The following is a 25,456-nucleotide window of genomic DNA, read 5'->3' as shown; positions in this document are numbered from 1 at the left end:
ACCGCCTGAGATCAGATATTCGAAATGAGCTGTCGCCATTAATCACAATAATTAGTTGACGTGACGATGTGAAAGCTTGTCTCGGACGGAGAATTGCGCTCGCGAGGCCGGCGGACACAGCGGGCGCATGCAAAGGTTTTTACAGTGAGTTCAGGCTCATTTTACTCAGCCCACTTTGGTTGCGAACTAGTAAATTGGCATTTCTTTCTCTAGCTGTCACTCAGCCCTGGTCAATCAAAGCGTTAAACTCTAAGAGAGCGCATCTTGACCTAATCCCTGCTCAAGGAGGTTGTAATCCACCGGACGGTCCGGCATGTAGGGCCTTCGAAGCACACAAAAATGGCCAGCATGCTGCAACTCAGGAACAAACGACAACAGGACGGTAATGCAGCCTGGACCTCGCCCAGGGCAAACAACATGAGAAAGACGATCAAGTCGGTAGGAACAGGACAGTAGTAACCAATCGCTCCGACAGAGTCCGAGCCCGGCCTTGGACCCAAAAGACGTGCGGCTGTTGATGTGGACCCCGTTGTTCAGAGTTCGGGTCCTTTAATCAATTTGACTTCATTACCTCTTTGAGTCAAACTCTCCTTGGTGATTGGCCTTGGCTTCCAACTTTACCGGACCACTTGGGCTCAGTCGGCACCTTTTGCCTTGAAATACGGCATGTACGGATATATAGCCTCTATAGTCGCCACGTCTTAATAAAGCCGGTCTTGGAAAGAAGCACATCTCAAGTCACTCCTTTGATCACCTAGTCATTCATTTTCCGCAACTTCTCTTTACAATGCGTTCCCACCTTTTGTCGCTATGCGCTTTCAGCGCCACATTAATTAGTGCTGCCCCCTCCGGCCTCGGCTGCTACGACGAGTCCGCCTTCAAGCCCGAGGACATCATTCAGCGCGACGTTCTCATTGTGGGAGGTGGAGCTACCGGAACCTACGCCGCCGTCCGCCTCCGGGACCAGAACAAGACCGTCGCCGTCGTCGAGCGCGCCGACAAGCTCGGAGGTCACGTCAACACCTTCCGCGACCCTGCGACCGGCGCACCCATCGATTACGGCGTGCAGGCATTCATCCAGAATGACCAGACGACCCAGTTCTTTGAGCGCTTCAACGTCCAGCTGAACGCCTCCGCTCTGTCTCCTTTCCCGAGCAAGATTGTCGACTTCAAGACCGGCTTTGTCGTCCCCAATGCCACGGCCGTCGACCCCAACACCCTTGTCGGGCCCCTGGCGAACTACCTTTTCGCCACTCTCAACTTTGACTTCTTGGCTGAGGGCGCCTACGATATCCCCGAGAACGTCCCTGAGGACCTTCTTCTGCCCTTTGGCCAGTTCGTTCAGAAGTACAACTTGACCGAGGTCGTCCAGGTCGTCTGGATCTTCGCCCACGGTGTCGGCAACCTTCTCGAGACCCCAACACTGTATGTCCTGCAGAACTTCGGCCAGCCCCACCTTCTGGGTCTCTCCAGCGGTTACCTGTATGCCCCTGGTGGCAACCAGCAGGTGTACGACAAGGCCGGCGCTTTCCTCGGAAGCGACGTCTTGTACTCCAGCACCGTCGTTGCCTCCAAGCGCGCTGATGATGGCGTCAAGGCCGTCGTTGCCACCGCCACGGGTCGCAAGCTCATCAAGGCCAAGAAACTCCTAATCACCATCCCTCCTACCGTCCAGAACCTCGCGCCCTTCGACCTCGACGACTCTGAGACTTCCGTCTTCAACCAGTGGGAGAACGTCCCCTACTACGTTGGTGTCGTCTCTGACTCTGGTCTTCCTGACCTGACCAACTTCCTTAACGTCGACATCACTGCCCCTGATGCACTCCCCTCCAAGCCCTTCGTCTGGCGCCTGGAGACCGTCGGCGTCCCTGGCTACCAGACCGTCAAGGTCATCGGCGAGGCTGACTCTACCAAGGCCCAGGGCTTGGTCACCGACGCCGTCCGTAAGGTCGGAGCCTCTTCCAACAGCACCTCTGCGACTGGCGGCGAGTTTGCCGCTTGGGAGGAGCACTCCAACCTCCAGCTTCACGTTTCTACGGAGGCTGTCAAGGCCGGATTTTACCGCGACTTGTACGCTCTTCAGGGCAAGAGAAGCACATACTACACCGGCAACGCTTGGTGCTCTGACTACTCTCCCCTGCTTTGGCAATTCACTGAGAAGAGAATTCTCCCCTCTCTGTAAAGGAGATTTTGTGCATAGAACAGCATAATTAGTAATCTGACATATACCACTGCTGCGAACAACTTACTGAGTCTGATAACTTCAACTGGTCAAACCAGAGGACAGCCACCATCTTTCTTTTGTGCTGTTGCCCTTTGAGCCTGGACATATTTACACACTAGGGTCAGATTTTCTCCGTACGCATTTCGTAAGAATATCCTTTTGCTCGGGACTACCTCTATCGCAATGCGGCATTATAAGCGTGGATAAGTGCCAATACGTGCATGTGACTAGACGCTGCCACCTGGCCGTGTTTATAGTAACGATTTTCGAATTGAGTAATCAGCTCAACACCCATGCAGAATGCCATTTGACGCATATAAGAGATACGAACAGATTCCTGCTAAGCCAGCTTTGAGAATAGTTGAAGGTCTAAACTGTTCCCGTCAAAGATTCTAAATAGTATTCTTCGTCTTGCTTCTTCGATTGGCTCTCAAGTTTGACGCGAATGCTCGATGGGGCTGATTCGATACGCTACTAGTATTCAAGAACTCAAGGCCAGGTCTTATCAAATGCGAATATCGATATCGTGACCCTCGGGTTCGTATTGGTATTACGAGGACTGACTGAAGGTTAGATGTAGAATAACCCGTGAGGATGGATGCCCTCATTTTTATGCTTCAAGGTTCATGTTGCCAATTACGGTTACCGGAAGACAATAGCACTAATTATATGAGCTTTGGTACCATCCCCAGCAGATGAACATCAGGCATCTGGCTGAACGACTCGTCAGAAACCTTCGAGTCAAGTAGCCGGCTCATATGTGTATGTGCCTTGATGTGCACGTGGCATCTTCTCTCATTCTCGACATGGGCTTGTCGCATTCTCGCCTTTTTTGGCCCCGGCGAGTCTTCACAATTAGCGGAGGTTGGCTCACTAATCCATTCACATGTTAGTATCAGAACTTTTATGTTAAACGTGCCTCAGTCGTTTTTGAGGTAGATTGGCCTGAGGGTAGCATTCTCAATTTCGATTTCAGCTCTTGTTACTTATTGTTGTCTTCGTCAGATTATGATTTGTCCACCTTCCCTGAGGTATGTCCATTGTCGTAGACGCGGACGAATCAATTACGGGGAGGCGACATCGTCGGGACATCGTCGAGCATGGAAGGGTCCTGTTCAAGTCATTGTCGCCACTCGTTCGAGGAAGAGGCCTTAAGGCCAAGTGTAGGCGCCAAGCTTCTCTCCTCCCACCTCTGAGACGTTTGTGGGGCGGTCGAGGCCCTTCTCGTATTTTGGAGTACCATATCAATGTTTGCAGTGATCACAATGCCATCCCTTAAGTAAAGCCTACCACGCCCTTCTAGAATCGTTGATTTAACACCAACCCCGACTTAATAGACTCGAATGGCGGGACGGAGAACTCAGGGCTCGAAGCTATGGATTGACTCCATTGCAGAATAGAGCACTCGGCGTTGAAAAAGCGTCATTCTCGTTCCAAAAATTTAGGTATCCAGCCCAAGAGGCCACGGGAGACGCCGAGTCGCATGATGGCACTCCACTAAGCCTGTTCCTGCATTGAGGAAAAACTTTAAGGCTGAGGTGATCTTGGCAGCCGGCCTTTCTCCGAGAGGTCGGCCTCTGATTTCACGATTAGTCGGCGGCGCTGCGGACAGTCCCGTTCCCCGGACTCCGTGAATCGGCCGACATGGTGTTGTGGGTAGCCTCAAAAGCAACATCCAATAGAAATACCGATGCCGCTTCAGGTCGGCCATTGGAGAGGTTTCATTGGCTTCTTCCATCAACGCATGAAAGGCCGCGCCTATCCATGAAGTATCAAGTCGCGAATACACATGCTGCCAAGGCCCCCTGTCAGAAGTTTGGGGGCTGGGTTAAGCTTGGTCACTAAAAATTCCGTGATCCGCCGGCGGCCTATTCCCCGAATGAGCCTATTTTGGAGGTGGGCAGCGGTCTAGAATGGCTGTTCGAGTCAGTGAGCATACTTTCTTTAGCAGCTTGTCAGCACTTTTTGGTGTAAGCGAGGAAGCACGCCGTTTCAGTCCAAGCCCACAAACTCCGACGGAAACACCCAATAATTTGTTTCGGGTGGCCTTTGATGGGAAACCTCAGAAGATGGACAGACTTTCTCTAGCGGCTATGATTTGATTGTAAGTAGCAAAAGCTTGTCAGTATGACAAAAAGGTCTCCAGGCAATCATTCTCGGAGCAACACGATCATTCACATATTCTTTCTGCAGGACATGTCGATTTGTTGAAGAAGACTTGCCGGCGACCTTTTCTTCTCATAGTCCCACATGGCTCGTGACCCAAAATAGCATGTTGTAAAACCACTTTACATACAGAATAGCACACCATCTCTCATATATGTCATCCGTTAAGGTCACCTGGTCTCACATGGGTACATGGTCTAAACATGGGGCTCTCGAGCCATTTAAGGTATTCAGTAAGGCTGGGTGCGTGTGGGGGACGTCACATACACAGAGGGGCAAAGTGCCAAGAAACAATGCATTGAGTGACTGCCCTTGACATGTTCAGCTCTTTGCTGCAGGGCCAGGTAGTATCGTTCAGCTTTACACGGCAGAAACAGGTAGTATTGTCGGCCTTGGTCAAAATGACCATCGCCGAGCCGCACCACCCCAAAACGGCCTGGAGATAGTCTTGGGTCAATCAATATGAGGTTCACAGAGCCACCTAACCGAAGGGTGTTCGGACGTCACGAGCAATCGAAACCCGCGCCGAGAGTCCGGTAAGACTAACGACCTTGTCTTCATTTCCTTATAGGGCGTTCAATAAGACCTTCATACTTTTCCCCTGAATATTCACTGCCCCCAATACGGAGCCTTGATGTCAAGATCAGACAGGCCTCAATCTCGGGAGGCTTGGTTAAACATCGTCGCCTGGCGACTGGTTGGCCTTGTTGCCACTCACGGCCCTCAACTTGGCCAGGCCGACTAAAGACGTCTAGAAGTTTGTTTAATTGCTATTCTCAACGTGAGACGAGGATTATAAATGTTCAGGTGCTTGGCAGATGTTTTGGTGATCTTCGAGACAGGAATCAAGACATCATACAAGCAGAGCATCGTCATCATCAGATATCCAAGTATAAAGAGCAAGCCTTCGTCCCTTTCCAAAGCTATCCTTTCTTCTTCACCCATCGCATCACTTTCCTTCCATTCACTCAGACTCAGCTTCCATTCGCTTTACAGCACACCCACATTCACTTATCATTCATTTGATTTCCAACTTTCACAATGGTTTCTTTCAAGGTCTCCAACATCCTGGCCCTCGCCGCCGCCGTTGCCGCCGCGCCGACTGAGCTCCTTCAGTCCCGCGCCGTTGTGGCTCACGACTCCATCAGCCCCGTCGCTCAGAGAATTCAGACTGGCGGCCTCGGCAAGGTCATCGAGACCTTCAACCCCCTTCTCCATATCGCCCACGGTTGCCAGCCGTACCCCGCCGTTGCCGACAACGGTGACACCAGCGGTGGTCTTCAGGACACCGGCAGCTCCACCGGTGGCTGCCGCGATCAGTCCAAGGGTCAGACATATGCCCGCGCTGGCACAGTCGACGGCAAGACGGTCATTATGTACTCTTGGTACTTCCCCAAGGACCACCCCACCGGCGGTGACGTCGCCGGAGGCCACCGCCACGACTGGGAGAACATTGTCATTCAGATCGACGACCCGGCCGCGGCTACCCCCAAGATTATCGGCGGAGCTGCCTCCAGCCACAGCGGCTACAGCAAGGCCAACGGCGCTCCTCCCATGGACGGCAACAGCCCCAAGGTTGAATACTTCACTACCTTCCCGACAAACCACGAGCTCCAGTTCACCCAGACCAAGGGCAAGACCTATCCCATCTCCGACTGGGATGCTCTCCCCGCCGCCGCCAAGACCGCTCTTCAGGACACCAACTTCGGAAAGGCCAACGTTCCCTTCAAGGATGGCAGCTTTGAGAGCAAGGTCCGCGAGGCTCTCAAATAAATGGGCACTACACACATGGCACAACAGCTTCATGGGTGCTTCTTTACGACTTTTATGAGTGTGTTCTTTGGTCGACCATTGCTGCGAATTTGGGATCATTCTGTTTTTAGCTAGCTATTCCTGATTTATCTTTCCAATACTATGAGTCTGAGTTGTTCTTTCGCAATTTTGAAATCTCCCTTCAGTTTCCAATGGATTGTTGTGACATCCTGAACACTCATTGCTGCATCGTGAGTGTAATGCATGCGCAGTATGGGTTTCGTTGAGTTCTTAAAGTCGAATTTCCCATGATGTTCCAAATTTTCAACCAAGTGCCTTCGGCTCAATTATCTTAATGCTGGATATGCCATTCCGAGATCCTCAAATGCCGGTGTTGATTATCGAAGGCTCATGAATCGCAAACAGCTTTTTCTGCCCTCCACTGAGTTTCTGTGCTGTGCATGAGACGCGAGATGGCCCGACCTCTCAGGCTGTATCCACCTAACATATGGAATGTCGAACGCGTAGATCCGTTATCTTGCCGATCTCAGACGGGAGTCGATTAACTTTCCGGCATTTTGTTTAGTTGATTTATTTTCTGCTCACTGTCTCTGTAGATCCGATGCCCACAGTTGAAACATAGCTTTCGAGTGTCCGATATCGTAAATTCGCAATGTGTTTCTTCACATGATGCTCAATGGAAAATGGACTTGACAACGACCAGGCCTTAGTATTTCATTGTCATCACTCTTGAATTGGGGGGGGGGGGGCCTGCAGTGCCAAGAAACTCATCTGTATCTCTTTCTCGGTCTGGATACATTGACCTGGCCTTTACTCCTGACTAGTAGGTAGTCGTAACATGAGATCACCATGGCTAGGAATAATAAAATAGGTACCTAGGTGGTCTAATATGTCGTCTATTTGTAGCATCGTTAAGCTTTACTGCTCATTTATTACCAGATAATTCCTTTGACTTACGAGGTCCAGTTGATACATCCGAATAACCAGTGGACTGGACGCTTGGCTCATCAAACATTGACAATAACCTCACACGGGCGATTTTTGACAATACCGCCAATCGGCCTTGACGAGAAACAAATTACACTCATTGGGACACCACAACTGAATTATGAAATGCTGTCGGCTCGGTCTTCATTTACGCCGAGAAAGCCGATTTACCATTGCGGGTGGACCTGCGTTTTCCAGCGAGTCAGTCCCACCCGTCATCCCATCTTCGGCGGGGACGTTTAATTCCTCTTATTTCACAACTTCACCACCCGTATTGAAGTACGGCTTGGTTGAAATTCCACATTTGTTTCCATAACCCCACGACCTTGTCAAGATGATCATTAGTGACGTAGTGGCCTACAATACGGCCGTCTTCGTCAGCACCCTCTTCCTCCTCGAGGCCGGCGCCGACAAGTTCGTCGACCACACGGCCATCGTTGCTCGGCGCACCGGCATCCCGGACACTCTTATCGCGCTAATCACCGCCGGCGCCGAGTGGGAAGAAGTAAGCCCCGTCTCGTCCTAATGCCATGATATCCCGCCACAACGTCATCTCCATGGAGAACAGTGTACACTGACCAGCTATCTCCAGCTCGCTGTGGTCGTCAGCGCCCTGGCGCAAGGCCGCGCCTCGCTCGCCCTCGGCAACATTGTCGGCTCAGCCATCTCCAACATCCTCGGCGCCTTTTCGCTGGGTCTCCTTTTCCGCAAGCAAGGAGACGCGGTGGATTTTGATCGCAGCGCTCGCATCTACTCGCTGCTGTTGCTCGGCGTGACGACTGCCATCATCCCCGTCACGTACTTGCCGCGTGAGCTCCTTTGGCGAGTCACTGGTATCGTATTGATTGTGGCATTTGTCATCTATCTCCTCTCTATAGGATGGGCAATCAGCCGAGGAACGCTTGTTGCACCGGAAGGTTCAGACAGCGATAGCTCCAGCGATGAAGATGACACGTCGTCCATATCTTCGGACTCCTCCATCTCTTCTCGAGGAAACAGCCGCGCTGCAGCATCGCAACCTGAACCACAAATGAACGGCACCGACGGCGAGCAACAGCCCCTCCTCCGTTCCTCGGAACGGTTTCTGCGCCACCGCCGCGGGTTAAACTACCACATCGCCTACCTCTTCGCCGGCTTCCTCGCCATCTGCCTATCAGGCTACATCCTCTCCCACGCAGCGACCAACATTGCCGACGCCCTCGGCGCTTCAGAGGTCCTCTTCGGCATCGTCGTACTCGCCATCGGCACAACCCTGCCGGAGAAGTTCATCGCCGTGCTCAGTGGCCGGCGCGGGCACGGCGGCATCTTGGTTGCTAACACGGTGGGCAGCAACATCTTCTTGCTGACGCTGTGCCTGGGTATCGTCATGCTGGGTACGGAGGGGGCGCTGGGGAGCGCGGGGAGTGTCTCGGTTGCTGAGTTGGCTGTGCTTTGGGGTAGTACTGCTTTGTTTACGGGGTCGATGTGGGTGAGTGGGAGTGTTCAGCGGGTGTTGGGTGGTATTATGCTGATTGGATATGTTGGGTTTATCGTTGTGGAGCTCACTGTGTTGCGTAAATCGGTGAACTCATAAGATAATCATGTGTAGAGTCGTCTGTATGTAGAGTTGTCTCGTGATGGTACTGTGGGATGATTGTATTCTCTTTTTTTTGTCTGAATCACGGCGAAATCTCAGGAGGGTTCTTCGGAAGTCATCTTTCAGAGACAACTGTATCAACCATTTCACCCAAGCTGTGTCTTCATTCATAGAACAGCGGAGATAGAATCACCTCTCTCTGAACCAGCTATAACTCAATACTAGCAACGAGTTGCTTCACCATCTGGGTACCCAAGGTGACAACCCATTTGGCCGGTCAGTTTTCAGCTTGAAGGTGGTGCTCATAGGACACCTACTTCAGGCAAAACTTGTCTTGGCGTAATCATCGTCACTTGCCAAAGGAGCTGCTTCCCCTCCGAGGGATCATTTCCTCTTTGGCCTAGCACCGGTATTTGTTTCATTGATTTCAACACCGCAATGACATTAACCCTGTTGGCAGCCATGAGAAGAATGAAGCATTATTTGGACTCAGTCTACTAATTTGCCGCTTCAAGGATCAAGTTCATCCGTCACACATGTCAACTATGCCGCGCAAAACTATTATAATCCAACTATTGTGGTCTTTAATGCCCATGGTTACTAAAATAATTTGCCTCTAGCTTAAATGTGGGATGGATATACTTCAATGTAGCATCGGAGCTTTCGATAAATGAAGACCTGGCAAATGTCTGCAGGTGAACATCCGGTTGGCTCCCTAGATAGCCTCGTCTTGGCACCTCCCCATTTCAATCTGAGCGCCTCCAACTCGTATCAGATGTTTTGGCAAGCTTCCGTTTGTGGTAACTTCCTAATGAGCCATAACAGAAAACCCTCTCTTTGAAGATGAAAGAGGCAATAGGCTAAATCCCCGCAAACTCGGTAGTTGAACAATACGACCAGCCAGATGCCGCTTGCTCGCTTAACCGGTGTGAGCCGTAATCGTAACTCTGTTTAAAGATCTGACAGCTATACCTTATTACTCTGTGCTATTGGATACAAATAGAGCGTTCAAGCGTCTTCAAAGCGAAATGATAAAGGCCCTTCACCTCGAGCCATCAGGAAACCATTCACTACATAACCCAGAATCCAGAACCAACAGTTAAGACCACACGCCATGAAGTCCATCATCGTCGCAGCCGCCATTTCAGGCGCCCTAGCCTCCCTCAACTGTACGGCAACAGCCGACGTAAAGACCTACTGCTGCCCGGATATCAAGTCTGAGCTGGTCAAGACTGGGCCCGCTGGTGCCCTCATCATGATGGGCTGCGCTGCCGACAACACCAATAAGTATTTGACAATTTGCTCTATCTTGACTTGATATCTCTGAGAGTACTGATGAGGGAACAAGGAACTGGTACTGGAACTACAACGGCCTCTACACGGCTTACTCGACCCAGTTCAAAGACTGCTACCTCAACACCATCCCCTTCAACGACCTCAAGGGTAAGCCCAATCAAACTCTCACAAACCCAACGTCGGCACCATCATATGCCTGGGCACGGAAATCACTTGCTAACAATACGTTCCCCGATCACATAGTCCTCCCCGACTGCAAGGACGATACCTACGTCCTCGACCTCACCCGCGGCAAGTCCGGACCCCTCGACAAGTGTAACCCCAACTGCGTGAGCCAGAACAAGTTTCCGGCCAACACCTACTTTGGCGACCGTCAGAAGGAGACCAACATGGCGTCTAATTTCCCGCGTCCTAATCCGAGCCCGGGATGGCCTTGGGTTCGCAGAGGGCGCAGAGTCTAGACTTCGACCCCCTCCAGTAATGAGGCGGACAACTTCGAGTTCGATGTTGCGAGATGCGAGGTCACGAAATGAAATTGCAACGAGATTGATACTTTCTTCTTCTTAACATAGCAGCGATGTTGTGAAATTCAATTATAGTCGATCTTGCAGACTATCCAGCCTCTGATCCAAGTAAAGTAATGTCCAAAGACGGGGAATATCCAAGTAAAAAATAGTCAACGCCGTCCCGTTGCGGTAAATCCAAACACAAAAGGTATCAAAGACATGACATCAAATAATCCAACCCACCACCACAACTCCCACCACTAATGGGCCGTCGAACTCTCACCTCCACCGTGGTGCCCCGGCTTCAGCATCCTCTTCAGACTACTCGGGTCCTCCAACGCATCCAGCGCTTTCTGCGTCGTACTCTTGACCGGCTCCCCATCATACCCCGCCTCGTCCATGTGCTCCAGCGCGCTCTCGTTGGAGCTGAGCGAGCTTGAGCTGGGACTCCGCGCCACCATGTTGATCATCTTGCCCTCCTTCTTCTTGGCCTCGACCTGCTCCTTCTTGAGCTTCTGCAGCTTCTCGTCCTCGCAGTGCATCACCACAATGCCCAACCCGGGGAAGTTTGCCTCGAGGAATTCTTTGAGTTTGGGGAGGATCGACTTGTCTGGTCGGTAGGTGCCCGAGTCGTTGTCGATGTAGAGCTGGTAATACGACGGGTTATGCGGCGGGTGCTCGTTCGGCGGGCCGTTGGGCAGCTCGTCCGAGGGGTGCGTCCGCTCAGGCGGGTCCGCCTCCTCCGACGCATCAGGCTTCTCCAACCGCCGGATGAAGAACTCGCCTGAGCAGGCGATGTAGGTCTCAACGTCGCTGTGCATGGTATGCTTGCTAAGCATATCGATGCTAAACTCCTTACCCGTCTCCGTAAACCGGAACATGCCGTCGAGCGTCAGCACGTAGGTGAAGATGCGCCCGCCCTGGTCAAAGTGGACGAGCTTGAGGAACTGCAGCGCGGCCTCCTCGGAGCGGGCCTTGAAGACGCCGTACTCTGTCGAGCTGTCAAAGTTGTAGACGCGGCTGTGCTGCTTGTGCAGGGCCTTGTTGAGGATGCGGCCGCGCAGGCCGCTCTTTGCGAACATGAGGCCGATCATGGGGCGGAACTCGACGTAGCGGTGGTAGAGCTCGGGAGGGACGGGCCCTGAGAGCTGCATCTCGTTTGATTGGAAGCTAATACAATCATTAACAGTTGATTCACTGTGAGATACTCTCAAAAGACTTACTCGTATTTCTGGGTCTTGTTGTCTTTCTCCTTGTTTTCTGCTTCGTCAAACAGGTCGGACCGAGCATCGTTCTCCTCGTCCCGGTTGACTTTGATACCAGTAAGACGCCCAATCATTGGACTAAAGTGCTTAAAGTAGGTCGTCGGCCCGAGAGTGCACATCTGCGCATGCGGCGGATCAGACTGTCCCAGGAGCTCCATACTAATCCACAGCCTGGGAGACATATCGACGCGGGGATCAAAGTGGCTGGTGATGGCCTTGACAAAGTAGGCCCGCTTGCTGCCCATACGCTTCTTAGCCGTGAACTCCTGGCCGGGGCGCGGATATCCCTTCCAGTCCGGACCGACGTGGGGCACCCGGACGGTGACGTTGCCGAGGCGGTCGTCGTGGTCGGGCCAGTCCTCGTCGTAGAGGCGGCATTTGAGGATGAAGCCGTCGGCGGGGACGTTGGCGACCACCCACTCGGCATCCCAGACGGGCTCCGTCGTCTTGCGGATGGTCTGGGTGCGAAGGGTGAGGTCCGGGTCCTCCTTGTGGCGCTTCGGGACGGCGGCGCGGAGGGTGACGTGGATGAAAGGGTCGGAGGACTGGGTGCCAATGTCGGCGGCGGGAAGGTTGCTCGCCTTGTGGAAGATGAATCGCACCGTGTAGCCGGGAGGTGCGTCGGGTAAGGGTGTCGGGTCGAAGCCGCCAGAGGGCTTGGTCTTGTCCTTGACCTTTTCCTTGCCCTCGGAGTAAAGGCCCTTGAGATCGCTAGAGTGGTGATGGGGCTTCTCGTGGGGCGGCTTGTGACCGTTAGCTTCCGGGTTCTGTACGCCCTCGATCTTGTTCTCGAGGGCTGCTCCCTCTCCGTGCTTGGGCTCATGCTCGTTGGTTGGCGGCCCACCATTTGTTGATATTGTTGATGGGACTGTGCCATCATTGATTTGCTCGTTGCCGGCGGCAGGGGGCGCGCCGTTGGACGAAGGTGACGAGTGCCCGTTCAGGTCCGGCGCATCGTGGGCGGTAGCATTGCCGTTGAGGGCCGCCGGGGCGTGAGTTGTGCCATTGGGTGCGTGGCCGTTTGTCGAGGGGCCGTCGGCTGCGGTGCCATTTACCGTGTGACCGTTGAGATTCTCAATCGGCTCAGAGGTTGCTGTTGTTGTCGCAGGCTGAGCGGCGCCGAGATCTGTTGGTGGCGCCGTGGTTGCGGCCGTGGTGGTGGAAGTTTCGGCGGCGGCAGCAGAGGTGGACGGGTCGGCGGAATGTGGGTGGCCGTTGGGCCTTTGTTCGTCGGCGGCCGACATGGTGAGGATCGTGGTTGTAATGCGCGATTGAAATAAGAAATACTTTGATTGGAATTACGGAGGAATGTCCGTGATCGAGACACAAATAGCGACAGCGACGGCGATGGTGGCTTGAAATGCGCCCGTCGGGGGAGCCGGAGGAGGCGTTGGGATCCCCGGCAAGTGTTGGCTTGCGGAAGAAACAAGTCCCTGTGTTTCTCTCGTGTATCTTACTTTCTTAGGATCTGTAGGGCGCAGATGGAGCGAACAGAATAGCGGGAGATCCTGTCAGAAAAAACCCTGCAGCGCCGTGGTGGCCGTTGCCAAGACTTGAGAGTGTCGATCCCTCCAAATCGTGGAGGGGCAGCGCGCTGCTGCCTCTCTCTCTCTCTCTCTCAGTGCGAGTGCGAGCTCTCCGTCACACTCTCTCTCACTCACTCAAAGCTGGGCTGAGCTTCAGTTCCACCGAGATGAGCTTGAGCTTGAACCGGGAACTGAGTTTGGGTTTGGAGAGCTGTGTCCAATGATGTCTCTGGGGGGATCACCAAAAGCTTGGCATGGGGTCCGTGGTGTCCGCTTGCAAACGAAACGAAGCGTTGGCGGCGGGCGGGAGGAACGTTGGTTTATTGAAGAAGATGCGCTGGCGAACGAGACTCGGGACTCGCTAGGTAGATGGCGCTTATTCGTATGTTGTGTCTGAGGCCAAGGGGTATCCAGAAGGCGAGCAATCAAGAACAAGATATGACGATGACAGGAGAGAAAGTTGTTTGGAGGAAGGAAAAAGAGAAAAGAAGCTTTGAAATGGGAGGTAACCGGATGGAGCGAGAAGGAAGAGAAAGACTCGACTCAGACCAGACCAGACAGACAGGACGATGCGAGGGGCTGGGGGGGTAACAGATACGGGGTCCGAGGGAAATCACAGGCCGCAGTTCAAACCATCAAATTGCTCTCTTTTGGGTTAGACGTGATCCTTGACTCTTGAGCTACTGTGTACTTGTAGGCAGGAGGCATAGTACGAATAGAGACTAGGACTCTTTGCGAAAAAACAAGGGACCCTGCCCCCTGTTCATATCCTCAGCCTCTATCCTCGTAGGGATAGATCATCATTAGAGGAAAAGAGAGAGAGAAACCGAGCCAACATCTCAGCATAGTACACACCTACACACCCACTCAGCATCACACAATACTGAAGAATAAGATACGGAACCAAAGAACGCAACGAGATCAACAAAGCGTCGCAAGCAACATGCAACTGGCGCCTGCGCCTGACGTCATGCCCCCCTCCAAGAGTTGGCGTCGAGGGTGCGGCTAGAAGATGCCGGAGCCGGGGTCATGCTGCCCAGCTGAGCCAATTGCCATCCTAATGTCGAGCCCCCATTCCGGCCATCAGCAAGCATAAGTTCCTTGAGCCATGAGCCCTGAGGTAAAGTACAGTAAGCTCCCATGCGCCATAGCCGGCCATGGCCGGGATGCTGCCGCCAGCACTCGCAGCGTTTCACCATCACGAGCCTTTTCCAACTTTGCCTTTTCTTATTACCCTACAGTAAACCTGCAAAGACTTGGTAAACATTGTGCCGCTCCCCTTGCAGACTGCTGCTGCAGCTTGCTGTGGGCGCCCACCGGGACCACCAGTACGTAAGAATACAAGCATCTGCGCAAATCTTATGTGGAGAGATGATGGCAACAACCAAGATAAGGTGAACAAGCGTGACACAAGGTCTCACCAGCTTGCCGACCACCCGGCTTCCCGTCTTTTTTTTTTCTCTCTCTTTTTCTTCTGAGCCTTGCCAAGATTCAAGGTAGATTAGCTGATCTGCCGCATGGGGCCCTGCGCTGCATTCCCGTCTCCGGCACACTCCGTTCCGATTGTCTCGGCGTTGCTCCACTGAAAACCGGCCAGGCCACCCCGCTCCGCTCCGGCTTCTCGTTGACGGCGACTCCCACAGTATCCTGTTCGAGACGTGTGCCAGACTTGGAAAGCAGGTAAATTTCCATTATTGATCCTTCCATGTTCAATTTTATATTGTCAATCCTCGAGACCACATGGTTAGATGCTCCTACACATCCATCTCAAGTCAAATTGGACAATTGCAAGTTGGATGGCGCACATGTACCTTACTGTAGTATTTGCACTTTTTCGCCTCAATAGAATGTCGCAACATAAGGATCACAAAAGCATCTCAGATGCACTCCGATAAGCCCCATGTCATCAGATCAATAAAAGAGATTTGATGAACATCTTCGAGTCACTCCAAGACACCACTCCTTTCTAGCTCAAACTCGAACTTTCGAGGTCATATCCACATGCTTGTTCCAAACATGATGTGCCCTGATCTCTTTCAACTCACCTTCGTACCTAGAAAGGACTTGACCATTCAATTCTCTCTAAGGCGAAGAGAATCTAAATTTTCCCCCATTCAACCATCGCTCTCGAACAATCTTCTTTGCAAGATCTTGCGTCTACTATCCTAGCCCTGCCTTCACCCTACTAGGTGAACAACTCACTTAGAAGGGAGTGATGATGATAGTTCTCGCCAATGAGAACGGGCTTCACGACTATCTTTGAAGCCTTTACCCAGATCACTCTCAGTCTACAGTCTAGCCCTTTTCCGAGTACGGGCCCCATGACGTTATTTATGAACTTCCAGGAGATGAAAATTTCCATCCTTCTCCCGGAACCCGTCCCATCCATCTATCGCTGCCTAGCAACCATCTCTGGAAGCTACTACTCTTTGAGACCACTCTTCTCACTTACACCTTATCACATCTCAAAATCATGTCTCAATCTTATATCCACTGCCTAGTCAAAGCTTTCGAGAGCTCACTCCCTCATCGAGGCCCTTCTACCCTCCTAGCCCTCACCTTAGACCATGCCCATGATAATTGTCACTACCTTTTGGTGCCTAGAAACCGCCCTTGAAAGCTCCCGCCACTTGATTTGACTATACTGAGTTACTTCTTGGCTGTGCCTTGCCCCCATGTGATGTTGTTCACTGCCTGCAGACCCTCATCAAGACCGCTCTGCTTATACTAGGTCGTATGATGACCTGTATGTACTTGATAGAGATCGAATTCTCTTTTCTCCAACCATGACTGCCTCACCATATCATAAGAAAACTCACTTCCTCACCAATAGTTGTCCGCCATAGCCGTCTAACCATCGCCCTTACCCATGATTTTTTCACAGCCTGGCAGCCACCTATGAAATGATCTCTGGCTGTCATGGGAACAGGTCTTCCCGCACCGACTGAGTCCTCCAAATCGGCTTCAGGATAAGGCATGAGAGATCGGTCATTTGCTCTCACCCCATTGCATACCTAATGTGACTTCTCAGGGCCTGGCAACAGTCCTGCCTAGCTCCCACTCTTTGAGACTACTCGGCCCTTCTGCTTCTCGCCCTGTAAGGCTATGCTATGCCTAGCGATGCTATTTATGCCTTGCCACAGCCCTAGAAAGCTCTCGCCATCCGTGCCCTCCTGAAACTCTTTCTATCTCTCATGCTGCTTTTCTCTCCCCATTTGCCGTGCTGCCTTTCTCATGCAACTTTTCTCGTACTGCCTCTCCCGTACTGGAATCTTCTCATACTATCTCTTTCTTGTGCTGTTTCTCACTTATAATGGTATTCTTATGATATCTCTCTTACGCTGTCTCCCTTATACTCTCTGTCTTAATCCCTCTCGTGCTATCTTTCTCGTGCTGCTTCTTTTAAATCGTCTCTCTCTTTTACTTTAATTTACTCTCTTGTGTTGCCTCGCTCTTTTCTGCCTCGCTCTTTTGTACTATCACAATCTCCTGTGCTGCCTCTCTCTCCTATAGTGTCTCTTCCTCTCGTACTGCCTCTCTTTCTTGTACTATATCTCTCTCCTATAGCATCTCTTTCTCTTGTACTGTCTCTATCTCTTATACTGCCTCTCTTTCTTATGCTATCTCTATCTCTCACACTGCCTCTCTCTTGTGATGTCTTTCTCTCTCGTGTTACCTCTTTTTCTTATGCTGTCTCTATCTCTTATGCTGCCTCTCTTTTTTGTGCTGTCTCTCCCTCCTGTGGTATCTCTTTTTCTTGTGCTATCTCTATCTCCCGTGCTGCCTCTGTCGTCCACCCCTCTTCCCTCCCTTCCTAACTCCCGCCCCTTTAGATCTCGCCCTATCCCGTAACCCATGACGTTGTCCACGACGAATACGGCGAGAGCTAGGCGGGGCGAGCGGTCATAAAGGGCTTTCTTTCCCTTTCAGCCTTGTCAATAAACCTTCTCCTCCACATCCTCATCAAGAGGTCCATTAAAGAAAATGGACCAGCACTACGACGAAGGTAAGTTTTTCAAAGTTCTCTTTTCTCGAGTGTTTTTGGACCCCTCGAGATTCTAACAGAGGGCATTGGGCCCCTGATCCACTGCCTTTGAGGCCTGGTCCTCGATCGCGGTATAAAATAAGCCCTCTTCGCCCTCCTCGCAGCTTGATCCTCGATTGTCAAACACCAATCTCTCGGTCTCAGGGACCATGGGAGATAGGCCCTCCGCCATTTTGAGGCGCAAGAAATAATACTGACCATGTATGATAGAGGAGCGCAAGCGCCTGGAGTACTACTGGGCAGACAGAGACAGAATGGCTGGTGCTTACCAGTACGTCCCGTAAGTTCACCCGGAGACTCGCTCAAGCCATCATCTTCTGACGCGAGAAATTTAGGCCCGATGAAGCGTACCCAGCCGAAGCTCTGGCGGATCACAACGACATCGAGGATCCCCGTCTTCACGACAACTACCACGATGCTGCTCAAGGCGCCCACGAGAATCCGTTCCATGTCGAGCCCCTGGGCCAGAACTTCATGCCTCTCCAGCGACCCGACCACGCTTTCGAGGCACCGGTCAACCAGCAGGGCCAGAATGATGCCATCCAAGCCGAGCACTATCCTCCCATCGACCCCGAGCTCGAGATCCAGGCCTTGATTGCAGTTCAGGCGGCCGGAAACCCTCTCAACGATCCTCACGTTGCTCACGGGGGCAATCCCGCGCATCCGAACTTCGGCGACCCTCTTCCCGATTACATCTACGATGTTCAAGCTAGTGCTATGAACATACAGCCAGGTGACGCCGGCCAGATCGACAACCTACTCCAGGATGGCTTCAACCTCCCGTACCTTGACTTGGGCCCGGTCGCTGCAACCCCCGCCGAGTTTGGCGATCCCGCGATGTTCGTTCAAGAGTACGAGCAATGGCAGCATTACAACAACCAGGTACACGAGCAGTATGGTCAGCAAATGGTCGACATGCAGGCGCAGCTCCAGTACCATCAGAACGAGCACGGCGAGGACCAGGAACACCAACACATGCCGAACCAGCAGTACCCGCAGCACGATGGATATCATATCCATGAACAGGGCCACCACAGCCAAGATTTGCACCAGCAGCATGATCACCATGCCCACCAGGACCACGCCTTCGATCAGCCCCAGCAGAAACAGAATCATCATGACGATAACGAGGATGTCTCTCCCCAGCAAGACGACGCCCAGAACGCCGCCGCCGCTCTCAACCCGCTCGCACAGGACAATAACCCTCAACCCGCCGCCAACGTTCAGGCTCCTCAGGCCAGACATGGAAGACGGTCGCATACGAGAACCATCGCAGGTTCCCAATTCAACGACGGAACGCCCGACCCCAACCCCGACTACTATGGCCTGGCAAAGGTCTCTCCGAGACCCCCTTGCCGGGAGCTCCCGAGAATGGTGAAGGGCGCCCAGAAGGTCGTAATTCAGTGCAACCGGTGCAACAAGATTCTCTCGCGCAAAGATGAGATGCGCTGGCATCTCCGCCGCGACCATTATGGCAAAGAGTACGGAGATGAGGGGTTCCATATCGAGAAGGGCCGCCAGCAGGCCCTTCTCGATTGCCCTAAATAATCGTCTATAGAGTGGAAGGACTTGGGGATGGTTCCGGGATTGATTTGGTAGTTGAAAATAAAGAAGTGTTGACTGAGAACTTGATGAACTTGATGTAATTTCCCGTAGACATTCGTCAGTAGATTTAACGTGACGATTCGTCAGAGAATAAACAAAGCGTGAACGAGCGATCACAGAGAAGAGCAATATTTACTAAGGGATTTATAACCCCGACTTAAGCAGTTATCCTAGATAATGTGAGGTAGCATCTCTACTATTAATATGGAAGCGATTTAAGAGGAAAAGGGCACTTTATAGAGAAGGGCTACTAGAAAGCTCTTTTTTATTACCCCTAGTAGTTATCTTTATGGTAGAAGGATTCATGATTCTAGAACCTTTTTAGCAATTAAATAAGGAGGTGTTAAATAAAACTTAATAAATTTAATGTGATTCCTCATATACATCGTCCGTACATTCTGCATAACGATTCGGCAACGAATAAATAGAGCGTGGTCGAGCGGACTGAAAGGGGAGTAAAGGGGGTTTGATTACTTCCTCAAAGACATTATCCTTTTCAATCGAGTCTCGACACCTGAAGATCCTCTCGCTGAAGGGCGAGACGCAGTGGCATCTCCGCAGTAATCATCACGGAGAGAAAGGATGCCACATCGATAAGGACCGCCAGAAGGCCCTTCCTGATTGCCCTTAAAAAGGCAAAAGGATCTGGGGTACTCGGTTAGGATGAGAACGATGAGAGAGACGAGTAGGACAAAAGGGTGAAAAGCAGGCCCTGACGGCTTGTTACATTGTCAAGGAGATGGTGACACATTGACCAGGGTCGAGATCAGGTCGTTTTCAATTGCTCCAGCGATGGCGAGTGATTATTGCCTTTGAGCTGAACTGGTCTAGGGGGCTAGGATTTGCTTGGTAGCTGGTGAATGAGTGTGGCTTAAGAACTCAACAAACTTAATAACTTGAGATACGGTAGACGCTGTGAAAGAGATGATGATCTAAGTGAGAACAATGCACCAAATAAATGAAGCTGGAGCGGAGGTCATGAGTGAGAATGAGAAGCAAGGGATTGATGACTTTAAGCCGTAAATGCTTGCCCTTGAGTCGAACTCCGGTCATGGACTAAGATCAACTCTACCTACCTCAGGGAATCCCATAAGAAGAGTTGCTGAGAACAGGAATTACTGGAATGTCTAGAGGATGACCGATCGTGCCACATGTAAGTAGAAAGTAGCTAAAGAAACTAGATGGATATGGAAGTTCAGTCAACTATGTCTACAAAGAAGGTTTTTGAAAAAGAATCTAAGAAGGAACATCAGACATATAAGTGTCCGTCAATCTTGGCAGCACATTCTACGTGAGAATTTGACGACGAATAAACATAGCGAGATTGAGTGTTCACAGAGGCGAAATGACGTGCTATAGTTGGGAAGTCGGGGATGAGAGATGGTTGGGTACATGTAGTCTATACCTTAGAGTGAATGGCGTCCAGAAGGTCGTAATCGAGTGTAACCGATGCAACAAAATTCTTTCACGCAAAGATTAGATGCGGTGCCTGTCACAGGCAGTAAGACGTTTAAGTACCTGGTAGGAATTACTAGATAATGCCTTCGAGTAAGGGCAAGAGCAGGCCCTGCTGGCCTGGCCCAAGAGCGATTGATTGCATTCAGGTCGGCCGAGTCTGGTGCATTGAAATCTGTGGGACTTGATGTGCTCATCTCTAGTGTATGTAGAGCTGGGTGATAGCTTCCAGTTGAGCTTATGTTCCCTGCACATCTCATCTGCCTCGATATCAAGTGTTGAGGGAGACCAGAGAAGATACCAGAACGTTGGAAAGGCTGCTGCTGCCTCGCACTTGCCCCAGATATTCAGACAAACGTCAGGGTCTTATTCTTAAAGGGAATCAGGGCTAGAATGACAGCATGGTGATAGTACGACGTCCGATCAATGACACCATCCGTCAACATGCCAACAGACCCCTTGCTCTGCTTGTTATTCGTCTGGCCAAAGATCAAATCATCCGCATGCCCCAACTCCATGCCCTGGCGAAGTAACGCAGCACTCTCCTCGGGGAGGTAATACGCGCCGGTCCTTGCCTTGCCCACGCGTCCGTCGCGGCTGATGACGACGATCCAGGCAAAGTTCATGATGGGGGCACTTTGGTCGGCCGGCATGTCGATGCCGCCCTCGAGGCCGATCCAGTAGTCTGCGTCCTTCTCGACTTCCTGAGCGTTGCGGGCGCGGTTCAGGGCCCCGCGGAGGGTCTCTTCGTCGGAGAGGGGCTGGTCTGGGACGCCCGAGGGGACGCTGATGCCGCGGACGGTGTAGGTTGCGTCTGGGAGAGCTGATTCGAAGCCGAGTTTTGCTGCTTGGACTTTGACTGGGTTTTTGGAGGCGACGATGATTGAGATAGATGATGCCATGTTTGCTGTGGTGGTTGGTGCTGTGATATGGAAGAAGGTAAAGCAGGTTGCTGGACAATGTCGCGGGCTGCGATGCTGGGATTTGTGGTCACAATGGAGACTCGGAAAGATGGAGGTATGTTGGTATGAAATCAACGGTAAAGTGAGGTTGCTATTGTATTTATCATGAGATATCTAGATGTGAGGCTGAGAAAATGAGTCATCCGGGGAATACCAGGTGGAGCGAATGCTGTGGTCACTGAATACCTTAGTTGCATTTTCATGAGGCTAAATTGGGTGGATTTTGTCACCTTGAACATGCAATCGCAGCTGTAGGTACTACGTAGACGCAAGCTGGGGACGGCGGACGGGAAGGTCGCAGGCACCCCTGGCCGCTGCCCGTCGTTAGGGGAGTGGAGTGGGCCCGAATCAAAGTTAAGGGGTAGCACGCTGCACGGGCCAGGGATCCCACAGGGCTGGGCCGATACAACCAGCGACCGACAGCGACCATGACCCCTAACGTTGGTGGCATTAGATAAGCAAAACTTGGAGCGAGCTGGAGGGGAACCTGAACCTGAGGAGACGCCTCTGGGGGCTCTGACAGATGGGATTTTGGGGCCATTTGGAGCATTTGGGGGCAATCCATGTGCTATGAAATCTCACCACGGCGGCGGACTGCGCCAGGGGCCATGCGACAGGTGGCACTACGCCCAAACTGCGGCGACGGGATTGGCGGCAGCAAAATAGCCTCGTCTGACGACCCCTGCGCCGTGGGCCGACCAAATGTCCCCTTAGCTTCTTGAAAGTCTGAAAGATGAACACCCCCCCTGGTCGAATCTGTCGTCCCTCGCCGAGTCTCCCCTCCTCGTCGGTGATTATCCTGGGAGGGTTTCTTCCTGTCCCTGGTAAGCTCAGATAGCCTAACCAAAAAGCTGCCACAACGCGATTTCCGTCCGAGGTTTCGCATCCTCTTTTTTGCGGGAGATTCTGTCTTCTCTTCAGTCCTTCCCTCACCACATACATCTTCAACGGAGTACCTTACTACCTACCTCTGTGCGTATCCTGACTTTCGTAAACTCGCCTCCAAAGAGTCAAGCGACAGCCAATCGCCCACCATGGCGCGGAGACAACACCTAACGCTCATGGTCCTCCTGGCCGTCGTCGCCTTCTTCAGCGTCTCCTACCTCTTCTCGAGCGGCACCAGCGAACCCTCATCACCCGCGCCGCCGGCCGCCGCCGTACCTCTCAAGGGCGATTCCGTGTCTTCGAGCGGCGACACCCCCGATCTTGGCCACATCTCGAGCAGCATCCTGTCCGGCGAATCCATTGCGCCCAAGTTGGAGAATGCGACGGCAAAGTAAGCCTCCCGCCCTCTTGCATGCGCAGAATACCCACCTTCCGGGGCCGTCCCCTCGGGTCAACCTTCTTGGACCTCAAGGTTATGCTGACACCTACCTCTTCACTTGTAGAGCCGAGCTCGGCCGCGCCTCGTGGAAGCTCTTCCACACCATGATGGCCCGCTTCCCCGAGAAGCCCACCCCCGACGACAGCCTCGCTCTCAAGACGTACATCCAGCTCTTTGCCCGCCTCTACCCCTGCGGCGACTGCGCCTCCCACTTCCGCAAGCTGCTGGCAAAGTACCCGCCCCAGACGAGTAGCCGCAACGCAGCCGCAGGCTGGGCCTGCTTCGTACACAACGAGGTCAACACCCGGTTGAAGAAGGAATTGTTTGACTGTAACAAGATTGGCGACTTTTACGACTGCGGGTGCGGTGATGAGGATAAGAAGAAGACGGAGGGCGGTGGTGATAAGCCCAGCGCTGAGCTGGCCAAGGATGGGTGAGTTGCATTGCTTGTGGCAGAATCTTACGACTGCGACTGGGCTTTATTTGCTAACATTTTGACATTTTGACAGTCTGACCAAGGGCGGTTAAGGCGTTGATTGATTGTCATGTTTTGGATATCCAAGGCGCGTGAGTGTTGTATCATATCTGCAAGAATACCTGTACAAAGATGCATTTCCTGGGCCGGCGTTGTGGATGACCACCGGATCCAGCGGAACATATTGAACTCGAACGTTTGGACACATTTGCTTTGATCAGTGTTGAAACAGAATTCGTCTATATTGGGGTTGGATTTCACATGTTAGTATCTATGGTTCGCGGCAGCATCTCCATCTCAGAAGCTATCGTCCTCACGTGGGGCCACTGAGAATGGTGTTGAAGAGCTATTGAAAAGGTGGTACTGTGACCTCACTGCATGAACCATGCAAAATATCTCCTGTATAAGTATATGACTTTGCGCATCAGACAAATAAATGTGAAGAATTGATTGAAGTCAGTTCAATGTCTTCAGATGCTCGTGGCATCGTTGCGGGTGTCACCAGAAACTGGATTATGTCATCAGTCACGTGATGCCTCCAAGCGTCCCGGGCGGGCAAGGCCAACGCGTTCTGGAGCTGCCTGAGCTTCGTCAAGCTCCATTCAGCCTTCCACCGACGACACATCAAACCAATCCATCCCCCTTCGATATCTACGCCGAATCCTCCCCCCTCCCTCCGACCTCCAATTCTCCACGAACCGAATCCACAAACGAAGTTACGAAGTACGCACCACACACAACTTATCAAAATGGAGTTCACCACCACCGGACAGCTGAACGAAGGTACGGGCGGGCAGAAGCTTGGATGATGCTATTGCGGGACCAAAACACCCCAGAACGGAACTATGAAGCTGACGATTGCGGGCGGACAGATGGCATTCACATCGACATGGAGAGATTAAAGAAGGGAGAGGTCAAGTGAGTGATGATGCTACACCTTCGGCTTCCCACAGAACCACAGTTAACCTATGTCATAGCCTCGGAACCTCCATGTAAGCTACCCCTCCGATCGCCCCTCCCGTCCCGCATACACCTGACACCTCGCGATAGTATGGCAGTCACCTTCAAGGACGGTGTTATTCTCGGTACGTCAAATCCACACACATATTTTCTCGCCCGCATACATTCGCCCACAGCGGCCGTAGTAGACTCTGCATACTTTGGAGGGGCAGACAAACAGGGACGAAATGAGGACCGTACAGCTAACGACGAGCCACTCCATCCAGGCGCTGATTCCAGAACAACGACGGGCGCCTACATTGCCAACCGAGTCACCGACAAGCTCACACAAGTCCACGACACCATCTGGTGCTGCCGGTCAGGCTCCGCCGCCGACACCCAGGCCGTTGCCGACATTGTCCAGTACCAGCTCGGCCTGTACGCCATGCGTAACGGAAAACCCCCCATGACCCAGACCGCCGCCGCCATCTTCCAGGAGGTCTGCTACGCCAACAAGGACCGCTTGACGTAAGTCTCCTTGCCTTCTGCTCTCGCGGAATTGTCTCCACGCGACCATGAGACGTAGGGCCGCAACATCTGGATTATAACTAATTCGAAACGAATCACAGCGCCGGTCTCATCATTGCCGGCTGGGACGAGCGACACGGCGGCCAGGTCTACTCCATCCCCCTCGGCGGATCCCTACACAAGCAGGCATATGCCATCGGCGGCTCGGGTTCGACGTACATTTACGGATACTGTGACGAGCACTGGAAGGAGGGCATGGAGGAGAAGGAGGCCGTCGACTTTGTCAAGGGATCGCTCAAGGAGGCCATTAAGTGGGATGGCAGCTCCGGTGGTGTGATTCGCATGGTCGTCCTGACCGCCAAGGGCGCCGTGCGGCATCTGTACCTCCCCGACGAGGACTACAAGGTGCAGCACTAGTTGGGAGGTTGAGCTTGGGAGAGCTAGAGGAAGAGGCAGAGACAGAGAAAGGGAGACGTTTATTGTGATGTGGCTGGAGGAAAGCCATCTGATCGCTCTCATCGACACCGGCCGCGCATGATGGGCACCAAGACGGCACGGGTCATTCCGCCGTGTGGTTACGAAGGCGCCTCCCCGGGCTTCAAGATGGAGCGAAGAACGTCCATGCCGAGGCGAGATTTTTGGCTTGGTGACAAACGATGAATGTACAATAAATAGATTACCCGCAAGACGAGATTTCTTCACAAGAGGCCCGAGGGGTATTCCATGCACTGTGATAATGTGACACCCCGAAAGATTGTGATAAGGTACGGGTAGCTCGCGTGGTTTGGACGATAAGATGCGATT

The 25,456-nt window shown here is 52.4% G+C and overlaps 9 protein-coding genes across 9 annotated transcripts; 7 read left to right on the top strand and 2 right to left on the bottom strand.

Moving 5' to 3' along the window:
* Positions 1-735: 735 nt before the first annotated feature.
* On the top strand, positions 736-2,284 carry BDZ83DRAFT_609738 (FAD dependent oxidoreductase). The gene has a single exon (XM_060507547.1). It carries the CDS (start codon positions 788-790, stop codon positions 2,180-2,182), a length of 1,395 nt encoding a protein of 464 aa, XP_060368323.1. The 5' UTR covers positions 736-787; the 3' UTR covers positions 2,183-2,284.
* A 3,147-nt stretch (positions 2,285-5,431) lies between these two features.
* On the top strand, positions 5,432-6,163 carry BDZ83DRAFT_570675 (necrosis and ethylene-inducing protein; the record flags this gene model as incomplete). The annotated part of the gene is made up of 1 exon (XM_060504331.1): positions 5,432-6,163. The coding sequence occupies one exon, from the start codon at positions 5,432-5,434 to the stop codon at positions 6,161-6,163; it is 732 nt and encodes a 243-aa protein (XP_060368322.1).
* Positions 6,164-7,387: 1,224 nt separating this feature from the next.
* Positions 7,388-9,002, top strand: BDZ83DRAFT_609733 (uncharacterized protein). The gene is made up of 2 exons (XM_060507546.1): positions 7,388-7,655; positions 7,743-9,002. The coding sequence occupies exons 1-2, from the start codon at positions 7,485-7,487 to the stop codon at positions 8,721-8,723; spliced, it is 1,152 nt and encodes a 383-aa protein (XP_060368321.1). The 5' UTR covers positions 7,388-7,484; the 3' UTR covers positions 8,724-9,002.
* Positions 9,003-9,840: 838 nt separating this feature from the next.
* BDZ83DRAFT_767034 (uncharacterized protein) lies at positions 9,841-10,705 on the top strand (the record flags this gene model as incomplete). Its single annotated transcript, XM_060515275.1, has 2 exons — positions 9,841-10,013; positions 10,075-10,705. The coding sequence occupies 2 exons, from the start codon at positions 9,841-9,843 to the stop codon at positions 10,481-10,483; spliced, it is 582 nt and encodes a 193-aa protein (XP_060368320.1). The 3' UTR covers positions 10,484-10,705.
* Positions 10,706-10,788: 83 nt separating this feature from the next.
* On the bottom strand, positions 10,789-13,037 carry BDZ83DRAFT_749277 (C2 domain-containing protein; the record flags this gene model as incomplete). The annotated part of the gene is made up of 2 exons (XM_060513743.1): positions 10,789-11,698; positions 11,752-13,037. 2 exons carry the CDS (start codon positions 13,035-13,037, stop codon positions 10,789-10,791), a joined length of 2,196 nt encoding a protein of 731 aa, XP_060368319.1.
* A 4,266-nt stretch (positions 13,038-17,303) lies between these two features.
* On the top strand, positions 17,304-18,912 carry BDZ83DRAFT_749276 (uncharacterized protein; the record flags this gene model as incomplete). Its single annotated transcript, XM_060513742.1, has 3 exons — positions 17,304-17,325; positions 17,575-17,644; positions 17,700-18,912. 3 exons carry the CDS (start codon positions 17,304-17,306, stop codon positions 18,910-18,912), a joined length of 1,305 nt encoding a protein of 434 aa, XP_060368318.1.
* A 1,490-nt stretch (positions 18,913-20,402) lies between these two features.
* On the bottom strand, positions 20,403-21,484 carry BDZ83DRAFT_609728 (inosine triphosphate pyrophosphatase-like protein). Its single transcript, XM_060507545.1, has 2 exons — positions 20,488-21,484; positions 20,403-20,431 (listed from the first exon to the last, which is right to left on the bottom strand). Exon 1 carries the CDS (start codon positions 21,324-21,326, stop codon positions 20,772-20,774), a length of 555 nt encoding a protein of 184 aa, XP_060368317.1. The 5' UTR covers positions 21,327-21,484; the 3' UTR covers positions 20,403-20,431; positions 20,488-20,771.
* Positions 21,485-22,264: 780 nt separating this feature from the next.
* BDZ83DRAFT_138320 (Erv1/Alr family protein) lies at positions 22,265-23,618 on the top strand. Its single transcript, XM_060501262.1, has 2 exons — positions 22,265-22,662; positions 22,775-23,618. The coding sequence occupies exons 1-2, from the start codon at positions 22,421-22,423 to the stop codon at positions 23,145-23,147; spliced, it is 615 nt and encodes a 204-aa protein (XP_060368316.1). The 5' UTR covers positions 22,265-22,420; the 3' UTR covers positions 23,148-23,618.
* A 316-nt stretch (positions 23,619-23,934) lies between these two features.
* On the top strand, positions 23,935-25,069 carry BDZ83DRAFT_570828 (proteasome component PRE3; the record flags this gene model as incomplete). Its single annotated transcript, XM_060504345.1, has 6 exons — positions 23,935-23,968; positions 24,058-24,103; positions 24,163-24,177; positions 24,236-24,270; positions 24,412-24,652; positions 24,754-25,069. 6 exons carry the CDS (start codon positions 23,935-23,937, stop codon positions 25,067-25,069), a joined length of 687 nt encoding a protein of 228 aa, XP_060368315.1.
* Between the last annotated feature and the right edge of the window lie 387 nt (positions 25,070-25,456).

The sequence above is a fragment of the Colletotrichum acutatum genome, assembly GCF_030867785.1.
Source record: "Colletotrichum acutatum strain CBS 112980 chromosome Unknown BDZ83scaffold_18, whole genome shotgun sequence".
Classification (NCBI taxonomy): domain Eukaryota; kingdom Fungi; phylum Ascomycota; class Sordariomycetes; order Glomerellales; family Glomerellaceae; genus Colletotrichum; species Colletotrichum acutatum.
This window is presented reverse-complemented; position numbering and strand designations above follow the sequence as displayed.

Excerpts from the sequence above, each read along its gene's own strand:
- BDZ83DRAFT_609733 (XM_060507546.1), top strand. The coding sequence starts at position 7,485 with ATGATCATTAGTGACGTAGTGGCCTACAATACGGCCGTCTTCGTCAGC. Across the intron at positions 7,656-7,742 it reads CCGGCGCCGAGTGGGAAGAA|CTCGCTGTGGTCGTCAGCGC; the intron begins GTAAGCCCCGTC and ends AGCTATCTCCAG.
- BDZ83DRAFT_609738 (XM_060507547.1), top strand. The coding sequence starts at position 788 with ATGCGTTCCCACCTTTTGTCGCTATGCGCTTTCAGCGCCACATTAATT.
- BDZ83DRAFT_138320 (XM_060501262.1), top strand. The coding sequence starts at position 22,421 with ATGGCGCGGAGACAACACCTAACGCTCATGGTCCTCCTGGCCGTCGTC. Across the intron at positions 22,663-22,774 it reads TTGGAGAATGCGACGGCAAA|AGCCGAGCTCGGCCGCGCCT; the intron begins GTAAGCCTCCCG and ends CTTCACTTGTAG.
- BDZ83DRAFT_609728 (XM_060507545.1), bottom strand. The coding sequence starts at position 21,326 with ATGGCATCATCTATCTCAATCATCGTCGCCTCCAAAAACCCAGTCAAA.